The 20,114-nt window shown below is 43.5% G+C and overlaps 9 protein-coding genes across 9 annotated transcripts; 3 read left to right on the top strand and 6 right to left on the bottom strand.

The window, feature by feature from the left end:
• Positions 1–120: 120 nt before the first annotated feature.
• V1516DRAFT_668957 (mitochondrial carrier-7) lies at positions 121–1,285 on the bottom strand. The gene is made up of 4 exons (XM_066921097.1): positions 1,184–1,285; positions 818–1,124; positions 692–766; positions 121–643 (listed from the first exon to the last, which is right to left on the bottom strand). Exons 1-4 carry the CDS (start codon positions 1,270–1,272, stop codon positions 230–232), a joined length of 885 nt encoding a protein of 294 aa, XP_066780126.1. The 5' UTR covers positions 1,273–1,285; the 3' UTR covers positions 121–229.
• An 88-nt stretch (positions 1,286–1,373) lies between these two features.
• On the bottom strand, positions 1,374–3,765 carry V1516DRAFT_668954 (uncharacterized protein). The gene has a single exon (XM_066921096.1). The coding sequence runs from the start codon at positions 3,696–3,698 to the stop codon at positions 1,467–1,469; it is 2,232 nt and encodes a 743-aa protein (XP_066780125.1). The 5' UTR covers positions 3,699–3,765; the 3' UTR covers positions 1,374–1,466.
• A 15-nt stretch (positions 3,766–3,780) lies between these two features.
• Positions 3,781–5,639, bottom strand: V1516DRAFT_668953 (Pex12 amino terminal region-domain-containing protein). The gene has a single exon (XM_066921095.1). It carries the CDS (start codon positions 5,482–5,484, stop codon positions 4,147–4,149), a length of 1,338 nt encoding a protein of 445 aa, XP_066780124.1. The 5' UTR covers positions 5,485–5,639; the 3' UTR covers positions 3,781–4,146.
• Positions 5,640–5,664: 25 nt separating this feature from the next.
• Positions 5,665–7,991, top strand: V1516DRAFT_668952 (uncharacterized protein). Its single transcript, XM_066921094.1, has 2 exons — positions 5,665–6,164; positions 6,227–7,991. Exons 1-2 carry the CDS (start codon positions 5,809–5,811, stop codon positions 7,728–7,730), a joined length of 1,860 nt encoding a protein of 619 aa, XP_066780123.1. The 5' UTR covers positions 5,665–5,808; the 3' UTR covers positions 7,731–7,991.
• A 387-nt stretch (positions 7,992–8,378) lies between these two features.
• V1516DRAFT_683413 (uncharacterized protein) lies at positions 8,379–11,243 on the bottom strand (the record flags this gene model as incomplete). The annotated part of the gene is made up of 2 exons (XM_066923507.1): positions 8,379–9,193; positions 9,245–11,243. 2 exons carry the CDS (start codon positions 11,241–11,243, stop codon positions 8,379–8,381), a joined length of 2,814 nt encoding a protein of 937 aa, XP_066780122.1.
• Positions 11,244–12,613: 1,370 nt separating this feature from the next.
• Positions 12,614–14,307, top strand: V1516DRAFT_632278 (ribonucleotide reductase). The gene is made up of 2 exons (XM_066919965.1): positions 12,614–12,795; positions 12,852–14,307. Exons 1-2 carry the CDS (start codon positions 12,757–12,759, stop codon positions 14,025–14,027), a joined length of 1,215 nt encoding a protein of 404 aa, XP_066780121.1. The 5' UTR covers positions 12,614–12,756; the 3' UTR covers positions 14,028–14,307.
• Positions 14,159–15,019, bottom strand: V1516DRAFT_77998 (peptidyl-prolyl cis-trans isomerase NIMA-interacting 4). The gene is made up of 5 exons (XM_066924342.1): positions 14,787–15,019; positions 14,652–14,735; positions 14,471–14,593; positions 14,369–14,422; positions 14,159–14,308 (listed from the first exon to the last, which is right to left on the bottom strand). The coding sequence occupies exons 1-5, from the start codon at positions 14,880–14,882 to the stop codon at positions 14,291–14,293; spliced, it is 375 nt and encodes a 124-aa protein (XP_066780120.1). The 5' UTR covers positions 14,883–15,019; the 3' UTR covers positions 14,159–14,290.
• V1516DRAFT_668944 (Fip1 motif-domain-containing protein) lies at positions 14,948–16,069 on the bottom strand. The gene is made up of 3 exons (XM_066921093.1): positions 15,931–16,069; positions 15,672–15,877; positions 14,948–15,623 (listed from the first exon to the last, which is right to left on the bottom strand). The coding sequence occupies exons 1-3, from the start codon at positions 15,992–15,994 to the stop codon at positions 15,000–15,002; spliced, it is 894 nt and encodes a 297-aa protein (XP_066780119.1). The 5' UTR covers positions 15,995–16,069; the 3' UTR covers positions 14,948–14,999.
• Positions 16,070–16,277: 208 nt separating this feature from the next.
• On the top strand, positions 16,278–20,027 carry V1516DRAFT_688864 (SIT4 phosphatase-associated protein-domain-containing protein). Its single transcript, XM_066923791.1, has 2 exons — positions 16,278–19,531; positions 19,598–20,027. Exons 1-2 carry the CDS (start codon positions 16,571–16,573, stop codon positions 19,781–19,783), a joined length of 3,147 nt encoding a protein of 1,048 aa, XP_066780118.1. The 5' UTR covers positions 16,278–16,570; the 3' UTR covers positions 19,784–20,027.
• The last annotated feature ends 87 nt before the right edge of the window (positions 20,028–20,114 follow it).

Raw genomic sequence — 20,114 nt, 5'->3', positions numbered from 1 at the left:
TCGAGACCTGGGGGATGTCTCTTCGGGTTAGGTCTACGTTGGGAGTTCAAAATTCATTTCCTATTGGAGTAGCTTAAATTTTGTTCCTAGCTCTAGCTTGTTACAGAACAAAAATGAATCACTGGAATCAATAGATTGATGAGTTCTTACATAAGATAAAATTCTAATAATATTTACAGTCTGATATTAATGATAGGCACTCGATTTTGCAGTCCTAACTCTCAGTAGATTACTGAGTATCTCCTAAAGATCGTAGAACTCCTTCAAATACCAACAAAGAGGCAGCATTAGTCGGAAACGAGCGTAGCATGCAAGGAATAAAACCTTTAAAATAGCCCCTCCATCCTGAATGACGATATACTTCTGTAGCAGCACTCATCCAAGTAGGATATTTTTTTTTTGCAATGTTGTCGGTCATGATCATCTGCTTGATTACATCGGGGGGTAGTCCGAATACCCAGCCAATTTGACTGGAAAATCCTCCGGCCATGAAGTTAATTGTAGGTGTACTCAGGTTCATATATTGGCTCATCCATCTCGACAAAATATCGTAGGCTCCCCAATAAAAGAAGAAGTGCGTCCGGAAAATCAACGAACTTGCAAAGCCATGGTACAATCCGCGAAAAATTCCTGCTTCTTTGATCTATTATGCCTTAGAAATATTGAAAAGTAGTGAACCTCATTAACCAACCAATTTTGTAGCACAGTCTAGTGTGCCTGAGTACTGGCCCTTTCCACTTCGGCCATATTGAACCTGCAGACGAGCCTGAGTTCGTGTAAGAGTAACAAGTATATCCGAGAAGTCCTACTAGCTTACCTTCACGTGCTCTACCGGAGTAGCTACAATACACACGGTAAGTCCACCTAATAAGCCTGCAATTGCATGACCCATAGTAGGTAGCCGTCTGTCTTCGGCATAAACAGTTTGCTTCAGGACTTTTCGGTAGAGTTGAAGCGAGCCCAGTTGAACAGAGTCCATAATACTCCAGCCAACTAATGGCGCGCCTGCCCCTTTGTATAAACCCATAAAGCCCTCATTTCGAATCGTCGATAGGAAGCAGTCCGTGAAGCTTTTGAATTGTCCTTCCGGTGCTGTTTGTAGACGGACCTTTACGGTATCGAACCTATCATAAAATACCTTAGTGACCCGGCCTTGCCACATTCTCTGAAATATTTAACTTACGGATGCCCAACACATATTTTTGTCACACCAGAACACATACCGGCTACAAAACCAGCCCCATAGTGTTTTTTTGTGTGATCCGTTGCCATCGAGTCGTTTAGCTCGATATAGATATAGAGAATTGATTCTCTGGGGAGTCTTGCGCGGCTCGAAGATAGTTCTTCGGCAAATTCTACATTAGATAAGATAGCTAGCTGCAAAATCCTATCTCCATTTGTATGATAGAATGCAATTTTATTTTCTTATACAATAATACTGCTCTCAATAGTTATCCGTCTAATACTCACTGAGCTGGTGTTGTAGAAGTCGATCTAGGAATTGAACTGATCATCGAACTCGTAGTCAAGAAAGCTGCTTTAGTAAAAGCACTTTTAACCGGTTTCAAATTTTGTTTCGGATCCGCTGCGTTGACTACTTTTCGCTCCGCTTTACGTAACCGTCGTTCCTCCTCCAGCGATTTGGCCCGCGGTCCGCTCTTTTCCAATGACTCTACTCGTACTTGCTCATTCTCTGCTGCACAAAAAACATCTGACCAATTGTCCTCAGACTTCACTCCAACTGGATCTTCAAGTCTATCGACATCTATCCGGTCTCGAACTGCCTCGGCATCGTTACTCACACCGTAAAACATCGCATCTTCATCCGACAGCTGGATCGACACTGCAACATTACACTTCGGCGACACTTGCTCTGCATACTTTCTACCTCGCTCACGGACACTCCATAAAGTCGAAGAATTGATTCCCCGATCAGGTGCAATGTATTTCTGTGACGTGGCATCAAATACTGGGATATCAGGATAAACGCCAATATTTACCCAAGATTCTTGAAAGCCCTCATCTTGTCCAGTGACGCTAGGTCGTTTAAGATCTACTAAAGCATCGTAAACTGACATTGTCAATAATGAATAAGTCGATTCAGCCGATCGCTCTTTGACGCTACCACTTCTGCTACTCAATATTGTTCGACCATTCAACGCAGGTGAGCCAATTAGCTGCGTAATCTCAGGTTTCATGGCCAAAAGCAGATATCCACGGAAAAACAGTGGTAGCAACAATTCATAAGCGTCTAATTTTGCAGACGAGGCTCGATTCAAAACGTGTCTAATTTCAGGTGGTGATGGAATCATACGGACAAGCTCGTTCTTGACTTGTTCAGCTAAATACGCTTGCATAGTTCGAAAATGAGAAGCAAAATAAACAGCGCACGCTAAATCGGCACGAGATTGCGTGAACATATACGGCTCTTCGGAGTCAAAATTAGCCAATTCCTCTTCAGTGAATGAAATAGTCACAGGGCACAGGGAAAGACCTGCAAAGGGAGTTGGTAACCCTGGATTTAGAGAGTCCACAACCTCGGGCGAATAGCGAAGAGTATGATAGACAGTCCAATGAAACCACATCGGACTAAGTTCGACAGTATCAGCAAGTAAAATGACATGTGCTTTCCGTGATGTAGGGACATAGGATCGTAAAAGATATGAATAAAGCGCTTCCCGAGTAGTTTGTTGTCGAAGAACAATAGGCGAGATCGGGACCGACTGTAATATGATTTGGTTGGAAGGGTAATGGAGAGTACGTTCGATGAAATTGACAAGATTAGGATCGACCGGTCCAGGAGGAAGATAGATTGTGATTCTCGGACGAGGAAAGAAATTGTAGTAGTTAGCAGCAGCAATTTGGGAGAGCAGACGAACGACTGAACCAATGTGCGAGGTTACTGGAATAACAATATCGAATTCATGACGGGACCATGATTTCAGGCCTTCAAGACCAAGCAACGAAAGCCAACGCAAATTCTCAATGTCTTGACTAGGAAGATCAATAGGAGCGAGCTTAGAAGTAGGTGGTCCAAGTAGAGAAGCAATGGCGTCTCCAAAGCGACTGCTCGATTCCAACTGACGAGACCAAACAGTTACAAATGGTCGCATGTGCCGCACTGTCGTTTCCATTGCTACTCGAATAGTGGCTTGAGAAATGTCATACATCGCGAGAGACTCCGGCTTCAGCCCGTCTTCGCCTGCCTCGTCTTTTGGTGTGAGAAACTGCGTTCTGGAATTGAGTCTCGCACGGCCGTCGTGAACTTTGAGAAGATTGCCATGCATCCTTAAGTCAATTTCGTGTGATTGCACCAAAAAATCCAGATCAACTGAATAAGGACCCATAAATACGAAATGCACATACGGAGAAAAGAAATCACTGGGGGCCTGATGCGCGCGTATCTCGTTGGCTAGCTCTGCTGCAAGTGGCAGCAATGTTGCCGCAGCACGAGTCGATCCAGCTAGAAACAAGATGCTTGGAGCGGATAAAGGTGCACTGCGATCGATCGAGTTTCCTAAATTCATAAATGCCGAGTAGGCGAATGCCTGGCGAGGATTGATCTCTATCTGGCCATGGCTGTTACGAGAATATCTGGAAGTGGCAGTCGAATAGCTCGGTGCAGAATTTCGCAGAAACAGCACAAAAACTCCAATGAGGAGTAAACAAACAACGACGAACCGCCTCTGGCGGCGCATTTCTTTACTATTTGACTCTGATCATGAATTCTTGACCAGTTTCTAGTGGCCAATTACCAATTGCAAGAGACAAAAGACGAAGGTCGAGCGTAAGAAGTCTGACTATCCTCCGAATCGTGGACACGTGCGGCTGCTCAGAATAGGCTTGGTTCTCCAAAGAATGTTATGAGGCTAAGACAGAGCATGAAATCGTTTGGAAGATCAAAACTGGAGATTACCGAAAAATAATTTATTAATTTCATAGAGATATAATGACCTTCGGTTCTAGATTGCCATTGTCTGAAGCTGTGGTCTCGAAAAAATAGTTCATTTACAGCGAGTACGAACAACTGCGGCAGCGGACAAGTATGACTGCATACTAGATTCAAACACAAGGACTGCAATGAATAAAATGAAAGAACCAATGTTTAAACACAATATACACTAAAGAGTAGACTGTCGACTCATATCATACAACTAGTCTTCTTAGTCCGCTAGGAACCCAGCTTTCGCTAGCCTCATCAAAATGACAGCTGAGAAGTTTCTGCTGCGTAATAGGACATGTCACGAATTCGGCACTAGATGAAAAACGACTGATATAGTTATAAATACAGGTGTAGCAAAAAACTCTGCCGGTCTCAATAGCCGTGGGCTCGTTAATAGAAGCAGTCCCACAGAGTCTGCATGAATTCGAATCAAAATTGTCTTCTTCGCTACTGCTTAGTTCGCCCACTTCATCAAAATTTCCTATCTGGTCTCTAACACATAACGGGACCTCTGGCGCATCTAAAGCGTACTTAATGCGACGGGAAGATTCCTCTACATCGGCGGATTGATCGTCTAAATGCGCTTGCTGGATTTCTCTCTGCCGTCTTCGCGTAGATTGAGCCAATTGTCTTGGAAAATCGGAAGCATGCCACCATTCAAGAAGCTTCAAAGCAAATACAGCAGTTGGCAGCATGCCACCCAGAATTGCGTCTGTTCCACGCAGCGCGGCAAGTTTGATCTTGCCTAAAGGTGACCTAGATAAAGTCGAAGTATTGGTAACAGAACGAGAAGAATTTGGTATAAACGAGTCAGGTCGCTGCTGTCGAGTAAATCTGATACCAATCAAAAAATCAGAAAGACTGTGATACGGTGATTGGCCGAATAGATAGAAAAGACTGAGAATTAACGAAATGGCACTGGCTGAAAATCGCATAGACGGATAGTAAGAGTAAAAATATGATTCCAACCTTACTTTTATCCGTTTTGCAAGAGCTAAAATTTGTGACATTTTCTGTTTATACGACGGGGCTCCGGAGTCAGTCTCCTCGAATCGTTGGGCTCTTGTCTGAGATCGGAAAAGCGAACGAGCATGTAGAGACTCGTAATATCGGTCAAATTTCTCAGTTAAATATGGAATTCCGACCAAAGAAAATAGGGATGCATATATCTCCTTGTCTCTCAATGCAGAAAGTTGATCGACTCTCAGCTGAGTAGATGCTGATCCGGCTGAGGCAGCTACTACCACATGATCAGCAGCTAATACTCTTCTTCGAGCCAAATCATAAAATGATTCCGTGAAAGACGCATTCCATGCTTTCAAGCAACGCAACTCAATAGCAGCTGCAAGTAGTGCATACAACTCATCAAAATTTAAGACCAGCCGAAGAAGATACCGAGGATAACGAGATGCTAATCGAGCAAGAACGTATCGAAGGGAAGGCCCTAGTAAAGCATCAAGTTGAGATGCCGACACAAGCTCAAACAAGCTTGGACGTAAAGGATCTAGCAATAGCGGGTTAAGCGCTGCCAAATGAGCCATCTCTGCTGCTCAATCCTTCAGCCCAACATATTCTAATCTGGATCAGCTTCAAACCTGTGTCCAATTTCTATACATGCCGTAATACTTGCTTATGCTGAAGTGCGAATAGTCACGTGTTGACACATCATGTGCATCAAGCGACAGCAGCAAGAGAGGGATACCGGGATTCGACGAACTATATTCGTGATCGGTGAGTTGAGCAAAGCTGGACATGTTAAGTTTAGTTTTTATTGGACATTATCAGATTGTGATTGTACGGAATTAAAAGTACCATTTAGTGGTCAACACCACCATCATTCAAGTATTCAAGCACGGCTACGTTCCATGGAGACCCGCTCAAAATCACGAAGTCGCAGTATGACTCCGGACACTGTTTCGGCAACACCGTCCTCCAGCCGAAGGCGACCAATACCACCGACTCCACAGAAGTCATCAACTGTTAAAATCAAACTTGAATCTAGTCCGCCTTCATCCTCGCCTTTTGCAGAATCTTCAAATTCAGATGCATTATCAACAAGTACAGGAGCTACTCCCACAAAATCGCCCCCGGCGCTTCCTGTCCGGATGAAAAATAGCAGTAGCCCATCGGTTGAATCTCCAGTTCCTCTTACAACCCGAACTAGAAGACGAAAACATCGAGGTCGTCGGCCGAGTCGAAATTTTGCTACTGTCCTTTTTCAGTACGTCTTTATTTTCATGGTTCTTTTCAGTCTGCTAGCATTGGTCACTAACTCCTTATTAGTCTTCTAATCTACTGGATTATTTACTTTGTCTTTTTCCAATGTCCCGGTGACAACTCTTCTACGTTGCTATGTTCTCCTCTAAACAAAGTTACTCGCCCAGTCCGAGTAACTTTATCTCCTATTGTTAGTCCAGGCTTTGCTCATCTGAAGGCATTCTACTATTCTCAAATTCAGCCATATGCGGTCGGGTCATATGATACATATGCTCGCGCACATTTAGAAAATTTACACTCCACAGCCGATGAATGGTATGGCAAATACCTCAAGACATATGCTGATTCGACTCAGCAATATATTGAACAAGTGCAGCCATACTACGAAATTGCTAAGGAGTTTGTATCGGCTCAAATCATACAAGTGCGCAAAAGTTTCATTCCATTGGCTACAATAGCAAAAGAAAAAGCAGTTTATTATAGCACTATTGCTTGGAAGCATGCGATATTCATTTACAAGAATTATCTTTCTGGCACAGTGGCCTCGCTATACAGGTCTTATGTCACTCCAGTTTATTCAAGAGTTACTCAAAAGCTTGGTCCAACTAGCTCGCTTTCGGTTGAATTAAATTCAGATTATGTTTCTGGTGCGACTCCTGGAAGTACAATCATCAAGACTGTTGTGGCTACTCCATCTGTCACCCCTGCTGCTGTAGTATTGAGTGAAGAAGAGCGTGAGCATGCCGATGTCATTGATTCAGATATCACTGCGTGGAACGAGAAATTTAAGCAGTCTGGGAAAGCGGCAGTTTCTTCTCTGTCTGCTGATCTAGAAGAGTTTTTTACAAAGTCACGCAAGGAACTAAAGGCTACAGGTAGACAAAATCTCACGGAAGTCAAAGGATATATTCAACTACAGCTTTATCCTATGTCTGAGGACCCATTGTCTAGTGAGGTAATTCAGAGTATCATTGCATATAACCTACCCTCTGCTGCGGATGATGTACATGCCCGAGCAGCAGCGGCTGCAACTGAGGTGCTCTATAATGCTGATCAAATACGCGATTCTACATTGTCTATCTTCCGAACTGTTACGGATGTTGGGCTGCATGAGCTTGCGCGGAAATGGGCGATGCTTGAAAATATAACTTGGAAGGATTGGAAGGAATTTAAGTCACTTCGTGATCTAGTAGACGATTTTGCGCGTGTGATCGAGTCGATTCCTATTGATAAAGGAGTTGTGCGAAAGATTCTTGAGGATCTTGACAGGGATATCGATGATTGGGCTGAGGAGGTCAGATTATCTTCCATCGCCTTGATTGAACAGGCACGGTTACGTGAGCTTAATTCCGATATTTCAGGATTACCAGTTGATGAGAAAGTCGAAGAAATTGAAGAAATTAACGGTGAAGACGAAGACGAAGAGGAAGATGCAGAAGATGAGGAAGACGACGGATATGACGATGACGGATATGACGATGACGACGCAGACGAAACTATCACTGCGACTTCGACACTTACTTCGACGGTAATGGTTACTTTATCCAGAGCTGTACACGATGAACTGTAGAACTTTTATTGCTTAATAAATATTCAAACCTAATCACATATGGTCGGTAAGTTCTCACACAGGAAAATGCTTAAACCTTTTATCAACGATCGATAATGGTAGATTTATGGTTCTTAAGTCAATGTTAATCCGGATCTTTAATATCTATAATTATATTTGTATTGTATACTTGACCTTATCTGTACACTTAGTTAACCGGGCGATTTGAATATATTCGTAAAAAATTTTAAATAGCCAATATCTGGCGTTTGAATGTTTGGGCAGAAAATTACAACGAGTCTATATGATCGTAGTCTAAACACGTCGTACTCAATACGCACAAATAGAATTATGATCTTGCCTCTTATTCGAATCGAATAGCCAGCTCAAAAGCTAGATTAGAGATAGAAAATCAAGCTGAGCGAGGCAAAGAGGCATTTTTGCGTTAGACGGAATATAGGGAGCCCAAGTTGAAGAATAACTACGATAAATAAAAAAGAATTTTAACTGCCATTGTACCAAATAACACATAATGCCAACCAACCGTGAATAAAAAAAGCAGAAACCGCTCAAAACATTTTGAAAGAGAGTATAATGAACTGTACCTAAGACTGAAAGTAATGAGTGTCAAAAGGGAAATTAGTAGGGCGGACTGTCCAAAGAATGGATCTACACGGCCTCGTCTACATTTCTCAAAAATCCCGCTACTCGAACCATATCGACATCTCCAGGATCGCTTTGGACGGCTTGGACTAATCCCTCTAGAAGCGAGTCAACACGTTCTTTAGGCACATCCGTGCACTTTGCGACGACACCTCGAAATTTATCTTCAACTTCGGATGACCGAGAACGAAGAATATTGGCTAATTCTTGTAATTGAATACGGTTCCGCTTATATGCTGTTATTCTGGCACGGAGAACAGGGATAGATGGTAAGGGCCCAACGATTTGACACGCTGGCAAACTGACCTCCGAAGACCTGGACGGATCCATCTCAGAGTTGCCGTTGAGAATAGAGTTGGATTCAATGGATGCAGAATCATGTTTATCTTGCACCGTAAGCCGCTGCGGTAGATTTTTCCGTGTGTAGTTGTTCTCTAACTCTATTCCCAAGCGGAACTGTGCATCTGCATCGATAATCACTGAATTATTTGGAATTGGTAGTGCTCGTCGTTGAACAGGTTTATCAATTCGATCCAAGTCTTCCATCGTCACATCTCCCGAGTCGTCTGGGACTTCAGTGGTTTCTTCTCGTCGTAATCGCTCAGTTTCCTGCCGAACAGCATTTTCCAAGTTACGGTCGCGCTGGTTAAGCTCGTTAATCTTGTTTGATTGCTTCCGTAATTTATCTGTCCTCGCTCGGCCTCGCGATAATATTATACTCGCTTCTCGTAGACGACTATGCATAGCATCTAATGCGTTCTGCTTCATTTGTAACTCTTCTCGAAAATCTTTATCCAATGATGATATCATAGCTGTCATAGCTAAATTCCATTAGTCTTCTCTTGGCAAATTTACCATAAAGAATCACTTACCAGCCAGAATGTCTTTACTTTTCTGAACGACCGCTGGAGAAACTATCGATGAAACAGATTTACTTAACGACGTTGGAGGAGGAATCAAAACTGTATTATCATCTGCTCCAGAGGGTGTGATTCCAAAGTCAACTGGTCGAAGACCCGCTCGGTTGGGAATAGTGGCATCGGCTCCAACATCTAAAAGTTGCTGAACTATAGCTTTGTTGCCGACCCGCACCGCAATATTCAAACATGTATCACCGTTCTTATCCTGCGCATTGACAACTTCTGACATAAACCGACTCAAGCCCACTTTCTGATCATCCTGTGCTGAAGGGCGGTGCCGAACAATCCATTCTAAGAGACACTCTAAGTAGTATCGACTGGCAGCAGCACGACCCTTGATTCCTGCAGTCAGAGCAATATGGTGTAGTACGGTCCGCCCAGACTTATCACGTAACATAATAGCTGGATACAGTAGATCTAAAAGCTGAGGAAATGAAGACTGATCGAGATTATTCGTGACCGTAACAGCTCGTATAAGGGCTGTCTCTCCAGCATAGTTACCTCGCCGAGCGTCGGCGTCATGGCTAATAAGGTCCCGAACAAGCTGAACACGCGCAAGCGCTGCTGCCCAATGAAGGGACGCATGACCAAGATCATCGATTGCAACATCAACGTCGACATGAGGCATTGATTCATTATTCAGCATCGATATTTGTGACACACCAACTGTCTCGTTGGTCATAAAGATCTGCGTCATAATTTGCCTCGATTGCTCATAATTTGAAATGCTGTTCTGATCAAGAGGATCTAAAGGCTGCTCTTGCGAATCTGACAATTGAGAATCTTCTTGGTCTGCACCGCCAACTCCGCTTGAATCTGGGTTTGTCTTATTTATATCATTAGACGGCGACACGGCCGCAGTCGAGTTACTGGCAATTGAACCTTCGGTGAAAGTTCGAGTTCTCTTTCGAGGAGGGCCGTCATCATCGGCCGGTCGAGGATGAGATTCAGACAGATCCTCATTTTCGTCCGCCTCGGTATCGGCAAACGAAGTTGCCAGTGCTGAACTAGCAGAAAGAGTTCCTCTTGGCTCAGAAGTAACTGGAACCGGTGCGGATTGAATGTGTTGTGTAGCTGAAGTAGCGCTGGGAGGAGAGGTTGTATTGATGGAGGCTAGCGCTGCTGTTGCCGAAGTGGATAAAGGCGAAGCAAGACTATTCGCCTGGGTAATCAAAGAGGCACTCATTTGATTGGTAGCAAACGCGACCGCATACATTTGCTTTCGTCGAGCGGCCATGGCTTGCTCTTTTGTTGGTGTCTGTTCCGATTGAGGAGCAGCAGGATCAAAGTCCAGCAGCGGGGAGAGAATATCTTCAACCGAATACTGGCGGCAGAACTCGCGTCCTCGCTCAAAGGGGATCCACGTTCCTTGATATTTTCCATATCCTCCTTGCACTTTTTCATGCTCTCCCGTATGGATCTCCTTCTCCAGAATTTTTGTGCGACGGCCCTTATCAACACCTCCAACTTTAAGAATCTGAGTAGCATTAAGATACGAATCCGACCTACGGCGCATGACTGCAACACTGTTGACCATCATTTCGTATACTGGGATGCCAGAGTAGACTGCTGTATAGATGTTTGAGGTTGACGATTGCTGGGATGGTGGGGGTGGAGTAGTCCCTTGGGATTGCATTGTGGCCGTCGGCGAATCAAAAGTTCCAGGATATGATCCCGTAGAAGTCAGGCTAAGCTGATTTGCCGCACTATGGAGCGAGTTGTTGGACTGTGAAGAAATTTGATAGGTGCTATGAGGATGCATTTGCGCTGCCACGGAGGCACTAATCGAAGCCGACGAAGGCGGGGAAATCGACATCTCGAGTGAACTTTGACTTGGAATCGACGCCGGATTTTGGGTATTTGAAAGCGAAACTGCTGAACTCTGAGAGGTTGCATCCTGTTTCGATGACGCGTGGATAGGATGCGCGTAAGGCGCCGCGAGGGAGGACATTAGTCGACGGAACCGTTAAAACAAATCTTCTCCAATTATGGTACGAACAAGATTGATAAGTGTAGGTAAAAAAGCTATAGCGACTTTAAGTCGGCTCAAAGCGGAAATCAGTCAAAAACTAGCCCAAAAAGCTCTTTTTTTTTAGATTTAGGAATTAAAGAGCTGTGAAGTTGTTGTTCAAGGGAGGAACAAATGCGGAAGGCGCGTCGCCCAGTCGGAGAGCACGCGCATGTTTTATTATTGAAAGAGAAGTACGGAAAATTATCGTTTTGTAGGTAGGTGAAATCGCACCCACAAATGTATCTGCCCGAACAGAATCGCCAGACAGTCATCCCCAATGCACGTGGATGACCAATGCATTACTAATAAGAGAGATAGGGCTGAAAATGTCCGCGTTCTGAGATCTAGGACTGGAAACAAAATGGGCAAAATAGGGCAGAGGTTGCGAAAGTAAGCAAAGGGTTTTAAAGACTGCAGATTATATCGGTAGTCTGAAGTATGGTAAGCGGATTAGTTAGCAAGTTGGAGCATGATGTACTTCATCTAGGGGCCTGAGAGCAAACAAGAAATCAGAGTATCCGATTAACCGATAATCCGAAGAGCCGTGGAATGATTTCAAAGGAGCGCGGTGAACTGTTTATAGCGATGTCGGACGTAGACAACAACCAAATCCGCGGACAGGAGATATCAGATCCGTGATCTAGACGATGAGATAACAGAGAATTGGATCAGATGGGCAGATATCAATGCGTCAGATAAATTAGACAAAGTGGTGAACATAGAAATCAAAAAAAAAAGCAAAAAAAGCATACCAAGTGGATGTGGTGGAGACTGTAAGTAAGGCAGGCTACTAAGGTGGGTTTGTTTACGCGTTTTCGGCGCGTTAGGTTGTGATTGCGAATTCCAGCAAGCGCCAGCGTAAGTTCAAATCAAGGTCGTAGGACATCCGAGCAGAGTCTAATTAAAAGGTCCGCGGAAATAAACTACGTAGGTATTTTGATTTCCGATTCTAGTTTGAATATATTTTAGGTGTTTCGAAAGACGAAAAATTGCAGTCATCTCTCTCTGGTATACGAGCAGAATATGAGGAATGCTGCGCGTTCTGGGCCCTTATTATAGAATGTAATGGACAAGAGTTAATCCGATGTCTTAAGCGTCGAGCGTAGTCTAGTCCAGAATCAGTGGATGCCTCATAAAACTCAAGCGCGCCAGTTCACATTAGTCGAGACGCGTCCGGAGACGCGTAAAACACGCGTAACGCCGCGGACTCAGTGGCTAGTGAAGTGAGGAGGCGGTGGTGGCTGGAAGAAGGAGACCGGAATTTAAATATTGCAGAGAACGCTCCTGCTCGCATCTGATTGTTTCCATCAGTTCAGTTTAGAATTTGTTCATAATTGACTTAATAATCTAATCCAGTCTTTCAGAATTTTAATTCAGTTTCACAGTCAAGACAATCATCTAGTTCACGCGTTTGTATTGTTACTACAACAACTTCATCTTGCTAGAACAAATAATGGCACAACCGTCAGAAACCATCACTCCATCTAAGCAGGTACGCGACTATTGAAAGATTTGTCTTCTGTCGAGAATATTACTAATTGAGTTCAGACTGCTTCTGCTTTGTCAGATTTGTCGATTGACTCTGCTAAGAAGAGTCTCTCGGGTGCCTTTGCTGACACCAAGTCTGTTGAGGTCAAAAAGATGCCCGAGTCTAAGATATCCTCTGAGGATTCCCAAATCGGTGCTATATTTGATAAGGACATTCTTGCCGAACGCAAGGTTCTTGCACAGCTCGAAAAGAAGGAACCTTTGTTGATTGAGAACAAGAATCGGTTTGTGTTGTTTCCTATTAAGTATCACGAGATCTGGCAGATGTACAAGAAGGCCGAAGCTTCTTTTTGGACTGCTGAAGAGATTGATCTTGGAAAGGATTTACATGATTGGGAAAATCGTCTCAACGATGATGAGCGCTACTTTATCTCTCACGTTCTTGCCTTTTTCGCAGCCTCAGATGGTATCGTGAATGAGAATCTTGTCGAGCGTTTCTCGAATGAAGTACAAGTTCCAGAAGCTCGTTGCTTCTACGGTTTCCAGATCATGATTGAGAACATTCATTCTGAGACCTATTCTCTTCTTATCGATACTTATATCAAAGATCCCGCTGAGCGTGCTTATCTTTTTGACGCTATCGAAACTATTCCCTGTATCAAGAAGAAGGCTGATTGGGCACTCCGCTGGATTGCAGATAAAAACTCTATCTTTGCTGAGCGTCTGATTGCATTTGCTGCTGTTGAGGGTATCTTCTTCTCGGGTTCTTTTGCATCGATTTTTTGGCTCAAGAAGCGCGGAATGATGCCTGGTCTTACGTTTTCGAATGAACTTATCTCTCGTGATGAGGGTCTCCATACCGATTTTGCATGTGTATTGTTTTCTCATCTTCAGCATCGTCCTTCACCTGCAACTGTAGAGAAGATCATTACCGAGGCAGTGGTCATCGAACAAGAATTCCTTACCGAGGCGTTACCGTGCGCACTTCTTGGTATGAATGCTAAGTTAATGAAGCAGTACATTGAGTTTGTTGCCGATCGTTTACTTGTTGCACTGGGAAACAAGAAGGTTTATAACGCGACGAATCCATTTGACTTCATGGAAAACATCTCACTCGCGGGCAAGACCAACTTTTTTGAGAAGCGTGTGTCTGACTATCAAAAGGCAGGTGTGCTGTCTTCTGGGTCAAAGCAAAACGTTGTTACCGACAAGTTTACTTTTGACGAGGACTTCTAAATGTATTCGGCGTTTTTTGTCTTTCAAGTTAAGCAGCTTTCTATGAGATATAGGCTCTGTCTTAACCTCAGTGAGTAGGAGAATCCCAGTGTTCATTCGGGACGGCGTGTAATGGTTTTAGCTTTGTGGTTCGTTTTGATTTCATCTACTTGGGAAGGTCTATGTATACTTATTCATTCATTCTATTTTTCAACCTCGACTCTCTGTATTTTTATATCTGAATTTAGTGATACGATTTATTTTAATAGTAAATATAATTAATATCATTTTCGTGCTTCAACCTGGAAGAACTCTTGTTAGTTGATTGACTTTGAAATGGTGTAGTGATTTGAAACTCTTACCATGATGATATGATATCCAAACGAGGTCTTAACAGGAGGATTTGTATAAATAGGCTGGACGTTAGATAACCGAATTTCATAGTAATATGGTTGTAAGCATACTTTATCTACCGTGCTGGGTGCAAGAACATAAGCAGCATCCTCAAATGTTCTATTGAGACTTCCTCGAGGTTTCCATCCTAGATCTCCACCTGCACGAGCTTTATCTTCCGAATATTCTCGGGCCTAGCTAGTTAGCTAAACATCTATTTTGACCAGGGAACAGAGAAAAATTGAAGATTACAATTGCGTCAAATTTGCCTCCGGCTTCTAGTTTTGAGATGGCTTCATTTGCTTTAGAGAGCTTTTCGCAGAGAATGTGACGAACCTAGATATGGCTTAGTAAAATACAGTACAATTCGACACAGGAGCAACTCACCTTGAGAGCATTAGCAGCTTTCAGCTTTGCTTTTGGAGTCTCATCTGTGGAATCTTTATCTTTTGATGCTCCAGATTTGTTTTTTTTTTGAACCATTACTTCAATAGGAATTTGTAGTGTGAAATCGAAATGGCAGATAACAAGGTGGGAGATATTTACAGATTAAGAATGCTAAATAGCAACAAATTTAACTACAATATGATACAAAAAAAATCAATACCGATAATATCCCTGCTTGCCCATATATCCCGATTGTTTTTGTGTCCCATTACTCTGTTGTTTCTGTTGAGCGCTTTGTTGATAGTTGGTTGTCGGCTGAGAATATGACGATTGGTCTTGAGAATAATTCTGGGTAGCTCCTGAACCGCCCGATGCTGATTGATTGTTCGAAACTCCCGCCTGCTGCATATACGACATTTGCTGAAATTGCTGGTATTGTTGATACTGCTGATACTGCTGCATCTGTTCCATCATTTCTTGCATCAGTTTCGAGGAATCAAACTCTCGACGGGCGGTATTCTGTCGTAAGCAGTACGTAGTCCAGGAGAACTCATCAAACCCATAGTTGAAATAATCCGTCAGATCTGCACCAGGCTTGCGCCAAGGCTTATCTTTTAATGATTCCAGATCGACCTCGGTGACTGGCTTTCCGTCAAGCTCAGGGACTGTATCAAGATCCAGCGCGGTGTGTTTAATCGCTGTCGAAGAACTCTCTGTTGAGGTTCCTGCAGCGTTGGTACCTTCAGTTGCAGATTCGCCCGATTTTGAGAACGGAGCCTTTCCTGATGGAGGCTCAACAGCGCGTCCTGGAACCTCATCAATTACGAATTCGATGTCCTAGTCTGTAAGTATGATAGGATTATAGCAATACATTTATTCGCTTACTGAATCATCATCTTCGTCCTCCTCGTCCTCCTCGCCATTGTCATTTTCTTGTTTACCTCCAGCTGGCTTTGAGGACTCTTCTTGCGACGTAGTTATTGTCGCTGTTACAGCCGATGGTCGAGCCAGCCCAGTTATATCATCATCGGGATTATAGTCGTCATCATCGTCATCATATTTTGCCACAGGACTCTTGTTTTCTTTGGCTTCTTTTATTTTTAAGTTAGCTGAGTGTAGTAAACTAGACAGAGCCCGATCATACCTTCGAGCTTTTGCCGTTTGCTAGGTCCGTAGAGAAACTCATCGTCATCATCCTCGTAATTCATGATGAAACTGTGACTGAGCAAATCCAAACCAACCTCTTGGTCCTCTACCTGGATAATAATGTGAAGCGATATACTATATACTCAATATCAAATAACGTTAGAATGATTTAATGAATGCTCAGACTGATGTTCTGCCGACAATGAACTGACCCGTAAATTACTGACCCGTACCATAACGGGTCTGGCTCGCTTGTCCACCCAATTCGCTTGAATCACCTAGTCTCCAAATCTCGGGTTGCGCCAGTCAGTTCCCTTTCCTGCGTGTGTTTGCTGCCTTTTTCCTTGTTCTTCTGCACTGGAAAGCAAGTGCAAGAACACGAAAAAGAGCGGAAATCAATCACCGCCGAAAGAGCTTAGTTGTGCTTGTTTTCCTGTGTCTTTTTTACAAAGTTCATTTTTCCTTCAGAGCGCCGGCGTGTTTGTGTGTTTGTGCGCGCGTGTGTGCGAGACTCCGTCTTAGAACGAACACGAAGAAAACCTCTCTTTTCTGCTCTTTGTGAGCTCACGCGCTTGCTAGAAACTTCTTGTTCAGACGTCGCATTCGTTGCAGAGTCTTCTCCAAATCCATTTTGGAAAATGGCTTTCTGGCGTGTCGCGAATAACTTTCGCGCGCCAAACGAAGTGTCTGGAGTCATTAAGCGGCTAGATAGCCCTGATTGCACTCTCGAAGACATTCTCGACGAAGACGAGATCCTGCAGGAGATCCGCGAGCGCAACAGTCGACTCATCGAATATCTGCGAGAGCCAGATAATCTGCGGCAGCTTTTGCGATTTGTTTCCCACTGGAACCCTCAGAACTCATTCCATGAAACTGCTTTGGCGTCCCAATCTGCTGACGCATTATCACAACCTTCCACCGACAAAAATCAACTGGAATCGAGCAACTTTTCTATCTCAACTGATTCCCTAGAACAGACTGTTAATGAGGATGATTCACAACGGATATCAGGCCCCGATTTCGAAAGCAACCTTGCTGGACTCGGAACCATGCGTAGTGATATTGCCGGCGGATCTCAAATTAATGCAGATTCGACATTTTCCGACAATGTTGTCTTGAGCTCTGATGGAAATGTTGAAATTGAAGACGCAGGCGATGGAAACAATGATGATGACGACGACGAACATTACACTGATGAGTCATTGCCTCCTGTCTCTAGAGGTCCTGCACTTGCAGGGCTTGATAGTCTAACCGAGGAGAACGATATGGAAGAAGACGATGATATGGATCAGGACGATGAAGATCTGGGTCTGACTCGCATAGCAGCTTCACCTGAAGGTGATGCCTCGAACATGATTGATGATGAAAAGGCTTGGAGATATGCACGCATAGCTACTGAAATTTTCTCCGCTGAGATATGGTCTATTTCAGATACGGTTATGGATCATCCAGAGCTTCTGGATGAATTTTGGACCTTCCTCGATAACCCTGCTCCGCTTGATACAATTTACGCCGGCTATTTCACTAAAACAAACGAGCAATTTATTGATCGCAAAACGGACCAAATGATAGATTTCCTCAAGACACAGACGAATCTTGTCGAAAGATTCATGCATCATATCGACACACCTGCGATCATGGATCTTTTGCTAAAGATTTTATGTACAGACAAGATCGAGAATCCTACAGGAATTATTGAGACCCTTCAAGAACAGCATCTGATTCCCTCCCTCATTGGCTTCCTCACCGCCGAGACGCCATCGAACTCGCAGTCTGCAGCGGGTGACTTTCTGAAAGCGTTGGTCACTATTTCTGCGAATGCTACCAATGACTTTACATCCATTGGTCCCAACGAACTGATCCGAGAACTCGTTAGCACAGCAGTGGTTGCACAATTAGCAGACCAGATGATTTCAAGCGGTGGCACTGCTCTCGCTACTGCTGTTGGAGTTATCATTGAGCTTATTCGCAAGAACAATTCCGATTACGATCCTGTCTCCATGATGTCTATGACTATTGAATCCAATCCGCCATCTTCGCGCGATCCGGTTTATTTGGGATATTTACTCCGTGTGCTTGCCAAAAACATTCCAAGATTTCAAAGTCTATTAGCTAAACGTCATGATAACAAGCTCGAGACTTCATTTGGAAGCATCGAGCCTCTAGGATTTGAAAGATTTAAAATTTGTGAGCTGATTGCTGAGCTCTTGCATTGCTCAAACATGGCTTTGTTGAATGATCCTGGCGCAGAGGCTGTCGCTATCGAGCGTGATACAATTCGAATGCAGCTCCGACGGTCTCGCGATGTTGATGATGTCGATACAGAGGCTTCGACATTTATTACTGGCAACGCAGGAGATGCTGGGTTACCGGATAGTAGTATCGATCTTTTATCTGATACTGAACCGGAAGTAGTTCAGACGAGTTCTGTGCAGACAGATTCGCCAGTCAGTGATTTGGGTAACTCTGTCCACGGATTATCTGTCGATGAATCTGAGGCTGCGGAGGGTTCAATTTCCGATTCACGAGGTTGGTGGAGCTTGGGTAAGAAAAAGGCTAATTCGCCGGAGAGCCTAGAATCTGCCGCGGTAATATCTAGTACCGTCAAGCAATCTACTCCGACAATTGTTGAAGATGCTGCTGCCGAAGAAGAAGGTGATATTCAAGGAAGCAATGCCGATGGAGCAGAAATCAGTCGGATCAAATCAGGAGATGTCGACGACAAAATTGCAGAAATTATTCGAGAAGATCAAGCGGAAGAGATTGAGAATAAAAAGGAAGTTAACGGTGGAGATGGAGATTCCACAGGTCAAGAAGAAAGTGACAATGAGTCTGAATCTGAAGCTGTGGGGTCGAAAGTGCCTGATCTGGAAGAGGAGCTTCAAATTCTCAAGGATGCCGAGACAACTTCACCTCAGGAAGTTGACCCAAATCTTGTAGTGGGAGCATATCTGAAGTCTCATTTGATTGAATATCGAGTAGTCTCTACTATTGTCAAACTATTTTTTAAATTTCCATGGAACAATTTTTTACACAACGTTGTGTTTGATATCATCCAACAGATTTTCAATGGCCCTGTACAGTATGAATGCAGTGAATTGCTCATTTTGGATCTATTTTTGAACGATAAGATTACTATGCAGATTGTGGATGGAACCACGGCTTCTGATGAATATGAATCGTCGACGCGGATGAGACTGGGATACATGGGCCATCTGACGCTGATTTCTGAGGAGGTGATTAAATGTATTCAGCGATGTCCCCTTGAACGGCTACCACAGGGTGTACTTGATCTGACTGAGCGAAATGCAAAATGGAATCATTATGTCAATGAAACACTGAACCAGATTCGTACTCGCGACAACTACATGCTTGGAGGTCCACGAACCAACGCAGACAATTCTGCACATCAGCAGTTACTTTTGACGATGGGTGACATGGTTGATGTGAATGGTATGGGAGACGACGACCGTGAGCTAGGAGCTGAATATGCTGATCATGATGGGATTGGTGTTGTTGTTTTGGATGATGATGATGACGATGAAGATGACGATGACGATCGATCGAATCGACCCAGTCATGGTCAAAGCAACGATCATGTATGTTTTATCCACTGTTTGTGAGGTTTTGGTATGCTTGATTTTCTAACTATAGGACTTTTATAGTGGTCACGATATATGTCGCAGCAAATGACGCCTGACCGATTTGGATCATCGGACGAAGATGACGAAGACGAAGAAGTTGAGGATCAAGATGAGGATCGAATGCCATCTGCCCGAGTGGACGACGACTATATCGATAGTGACCAGATTGGTGTTGAGCTTAGTCGAACTAGTTCGCATGAGTTGTAATTAGTCTATCTTTGTTTTTTTTGTTGTTTTACTATTTTTTGTTGATTATCTGTTGTTTGTTTCTTTGATAGTGTTCTTATGACATTTTGCATTTGAGATTCCTTTTGTTATACTATTTTGTTTCCTTTTATCCGGGTACATAGTTCAATCTCACATTTATCTATATTGAAGAGCATTACATCGAATATATATATATTTATATGTATGTATATTATATATTATTATTATATCTGTTATATGTAGCTAGTCGGTCGCTGTTGACGTACAATCGATTGCATCAACAAATGCGAAACCAGTGACGTCACAAACGTGGGGCAAATGGGACGTTGGA

Source organism: Lipomyces oligophaga (genome assembly GCF_038497815.1).
Source record: "Lipomyces oligophaga strain CBS 7107 unplaced genomic scaffold V1516scaffold_1, whole genome shotgun sequence".
In the NCBI taxonomy this organism is placed as follows: Eukaryota; Fungi; Ascomycota; class Lipomycetes; order Lipomycetales; family Lipomycetaceae; genus Lipomyces; species [Lipomyces] oligophaga.
This window is presented reverse-complemented; position numbering and strand designations above follow the sequence as displayed.

Bases quoted from the DNA above. Each gene is read 5' to 3' on its own strand.
- V1516DRAFT_668954 (XM_066921096.1), bottom strand. From the start codon at position 3,698: ATGCGCCGCCAGAGGCGGTTCGTCGTTGTTTGTTTACTCCTCATTGGA.
- V1516DRAFT_668952 (XM_066921094.1), top strand. From the start codon at position 5,809: ATGGAGACCCGCTCAAAATCACGAAGTCGCAGTATGACTCCGGACACT. The intron at 6,165-6,226 runs GTACGTCTTTAT...ACTCCTTATTAG, and splicing joins TTTGCTACTGTCCTTTTTCA to TCTTCTAATCTACTGGATTA.
- V1516DRAFT_668957 (XM_066921097.1), bottom strand. From the start codon at position 1,272: ATGGCAACGGATCACACAAAAAAACACTATGGGGCTGGTTTTGTAGCC. The intron at 767-817 runs GTAAGCTAGTAG...ACACGAACTCAG, and splicing joins CTCCGGTAGAGCACGTGAAG to GCTCGTCTGCAGGTTCAATA. The intron at 644-691 runs GTTGGTTAATGA...AAGGCATAATAG, and splicing joins TAGACTGTGCTACAAAATTG to ATCAAAGAAGCAGGAATTTT.
- V1516DRAFT_77998 (XM_066924342.1), bottom strand. From the start codon at position 14,882: ATGGTTCAAAAAAAAAACAAATCTGGAGCATCAAAAGATAAAGATTCC. The intron at 14,594-14,651 runs GTAATCTTCAAT...CTAACTAGCTAG, and splicing joins GAGGCAAATTTGACGCAATT to GCCCGAGAATATTCGGAAGA. The intron at 14,423-14,470 runs GTATGCTTACAA...TCTAACGTCCAG, and splicing joins CACCCAGCACGGTAGATAAA to CCTATTTATACAAATCCTCC.
- V1516DRAFT_688864 (XM_066923791.1), top strand. From the start codon at position 16,571: ATGGCTTTCTGGCGTGTCGCGAATAACTTTCGCGCGCCAAACGAAGTG. The intron at 19,532-19,597 runs GTATGTTTTATC...GGACTTTTATAG, and splicing joins ATGGTCAAAGCAACGATCAT to TGGTCACGATATATGTCGCA.
- V1516DRAFT_668953 (XM_066921095.1), bottom strand. From the start codon at position 5,484: ATGGCTCATTTGGCAGCGCTTAACCCGCTATTGCTAGATCCTTTACGT.
- V1516DRAFT_668944 (XM_066921093.1), bottom strand. From the start codon at position 15,994: ATGAATTACGAGGATGATGACGATGAGTTTCTCTACGGACCTAGCAAA. The intron at 15,878-15,930 runs GTATGATCGGGC...TAAAAATAAAAG, and splicing joins CAAACGGCAAAAGCTCGAAG to AAGCCAAAGAAAACAAGAGT. The intron at 15,624-15,671 runs GTAAGCGAATAA...CTTACAGACTAG, and splicing joins AGGACGAAGATGATGATTCA to GACATCGAATTCGTAATTGA.
- V1516DRAFT_632278 (XM_066919965.1), top strand. From the start codon at position 12,757: ATGGCACAACCGTCAGAAACCATCACTCCATCTAAGCAG. The intron at 12,796-12,851 runs GTACGCGACTAT...AATTGAGTTCAG, and splicing joins CCATCACTCCATCTAAGCAG to ACTGCTTCTGCTTTGTCAGA.